Below are 1865 nucleotides of genomic sequence, written 5' to 3' on the forward strand. Positions count from 1 at the left end.
CCCCCCCCCTCGGTCACCAGGTCCCTGAGGGGCTGTGCTGCTTCGTGGCCCCCCTGGACCCCGGCCCCTCTCTGGGTGCCTGGGGCGCCATCCACATGAATCCCGGGTCTGCGCTCGTTCTCACCGAGTGGGAGCCCGGCGCGTCTCTCCCCCAGGGCCGGGTGGGAGCCCCGGGGCTGGGGGGCCGGGGGCGGTGCCTGCGCCTGCCCTGATGCTCGGCGCGTCTCTCCCCCAGGACGGAGAGCTGTTCTGCATTGACGCGCGTTTCTACGGCAACGTCAGCCGCTTCATCAACCACCACTGCGAGCCCAACTTGGTGCCCGTGCGCGTGTTCATGTCCCACCAGGACCTGCGCTTCCCGCGGATCGCCTTCTTCAGCACCCGCCTGATTGAGGCCGGGGAGCAGCTGGGGTAGGTGCCGGGCGGGGGCGGGCGGGGGGCGGCCCCAGGGGCGCAGGCCCAGACCCCGGCTCTCTCTCTCTGCAGCTTCGACTACGGGCAGCGCTTCTGGGACATCAAGGGCAAGCTGTTCAGCTGCCGCTGCGGCGCCCCCAAGTGCCGCCACTCCGGGGCCGCGCTGGCCCAGCGGCAGGCCGGCGCCCAGGAGGACGGGCTGCCCGACACCAGCTCCTCGCCTGCCGACCCGCTATGAGAGCGCCGCCCGGCGCCCGAGTGGACGCCGTTCGCTGTGGTTTGGGGAGGACGCAGAGGCGTGCGGGAGACCGGCTGGCCTGCCCGGGGCCACGGGGGGCGGGGCCCGGCTGCGCGGGGATGCCTGGGCTCCTCGCAGGCCTCGCCGTGAGTTCCCGATGGAGGTCTTTCTGCTCCACGTTTCTCGTCTCCCCTTGCGCGCCGTCGCTCCCGGCTCAGTGCCGGGCTGGGGGCCGCGCCCTGTCGGCCCGGACTCTCCGTGTGGCCCGCCGTGGCCCGCATGGCTGGTGCTGGCTCTGGGCGGCACAGACCCCGTGCCCACCGCCCCTGCGAGGTCAGGGCCGAGCCGCTGCTGACTTTGGAGAAAACGTGGGTTTGCTTTTTAAAGAAATCTATATCTAGTCCTATACACCAGACCTCTCACGCGTTTCTTTCCGAGGATGCGGCTTGGGGTGCAGGATGGCCGGGGTGCAGGATGGCCGTGGCCCCGGGGCACCGCACCTCCTATTGATTCTAAGCCACATGCTATGATGATGAGAAAACTGATTTATTTTCTACCGTTATTGACATTAGGACAAACAAAAAATAAACACAAAACACAGACCACGGTGCTGATTCCGGTGTGGTTTCTACTCACCATGTGAAAATGAACTATCAACTGTGTAAAGAGAACAAAGTGATTCTAGGGTAAAATGCAGGAAACTTTTTTTAAACTGTTAGTCTTGTAGTGTGAATAAAATTGCCGTCACCTTTTGTGTGATGGCCTGCCAGGCCATATCCTTTTTTTTGGCATATACTTTTTTAAATACTGTAATTAGTGCAGTAACAGTGGGTTTTTTTGTGCAACTCTTCTAAAACATTCATAATGCAGCCATGTTTATTTTTTCTGTTAAAATGTTTTTGACAGTTCCAAGAGCAGTCTTTTGGCTCAGACCATTTCTTGTTCTGTTTTCAATGAAATCAATAAAAAGAAAAAAAAAGAAGTACTTTAAATGAGGCTTTATCATGGTATCATGTTTCAGCTGGTTCCTGCGAGACACCCACGCTTCCTGCGGGCGTCACGCGGTGCTTGTGGTTCCCACGCAGCCCTGGGGACCAGCGGGCAGGCCCAGCCCTGTGCCACCTCCGAGCAGGTGGGCCTGCAGCCCCCCATCCCTGGAGCAGAACGCGGCCGTCCCTCCCCAGGCAGCCCTCAGCGGGCTGTGTGTACCTGT

General features: G+C 61.0%; 1 protein-coding gene across 5 annotated transcripts in view; it reads left to right on the forward strand.

The window, feature by feature from the left end:
• EHMT1 (euchromatic histone lysine methyltransferase 1) overlaps positions 1-1644 on the forward strand; it is a 69512-nt gene extending 67868 nt beyond the window's left edge. For all 5 annotated transcript variants that reach the window (XM_040224916.1, XM_040224919.1, XM_040224917.1 and 2 more), the window contains 2 exons: positions 236-411; positions 487-1644. In XM_040224916.1, coding sequence (XP_040080850.1) covers positions 236-411; positions 487-652 — 342 coding nt within the window. In that variant the 3' untranslated portion in view covers positions 653-1644. The remainder of the gene's footprint in view (positions 1-235; positions 412-486) is intronic.
• Positions 1645-1865: the final 221 nt, after the last annotated feature.

This window comes from Oryx dammah, unplaced genomic scaffold, assembly GCF_014754425.2.
Source record: "Oryx dammah isolate SB20612 unplaced genomic scaffold, SCBI_Odam_1.1 HiC_scaffold_25, whole genome shotgun sequence".
NCBI classification, from domain to species: domain Eukaryota; kingdom Metazoa; phylum Chordata; class Mammalia; order Artiodactyla; family Bovidae; genus Oryx; species Oryx dammah.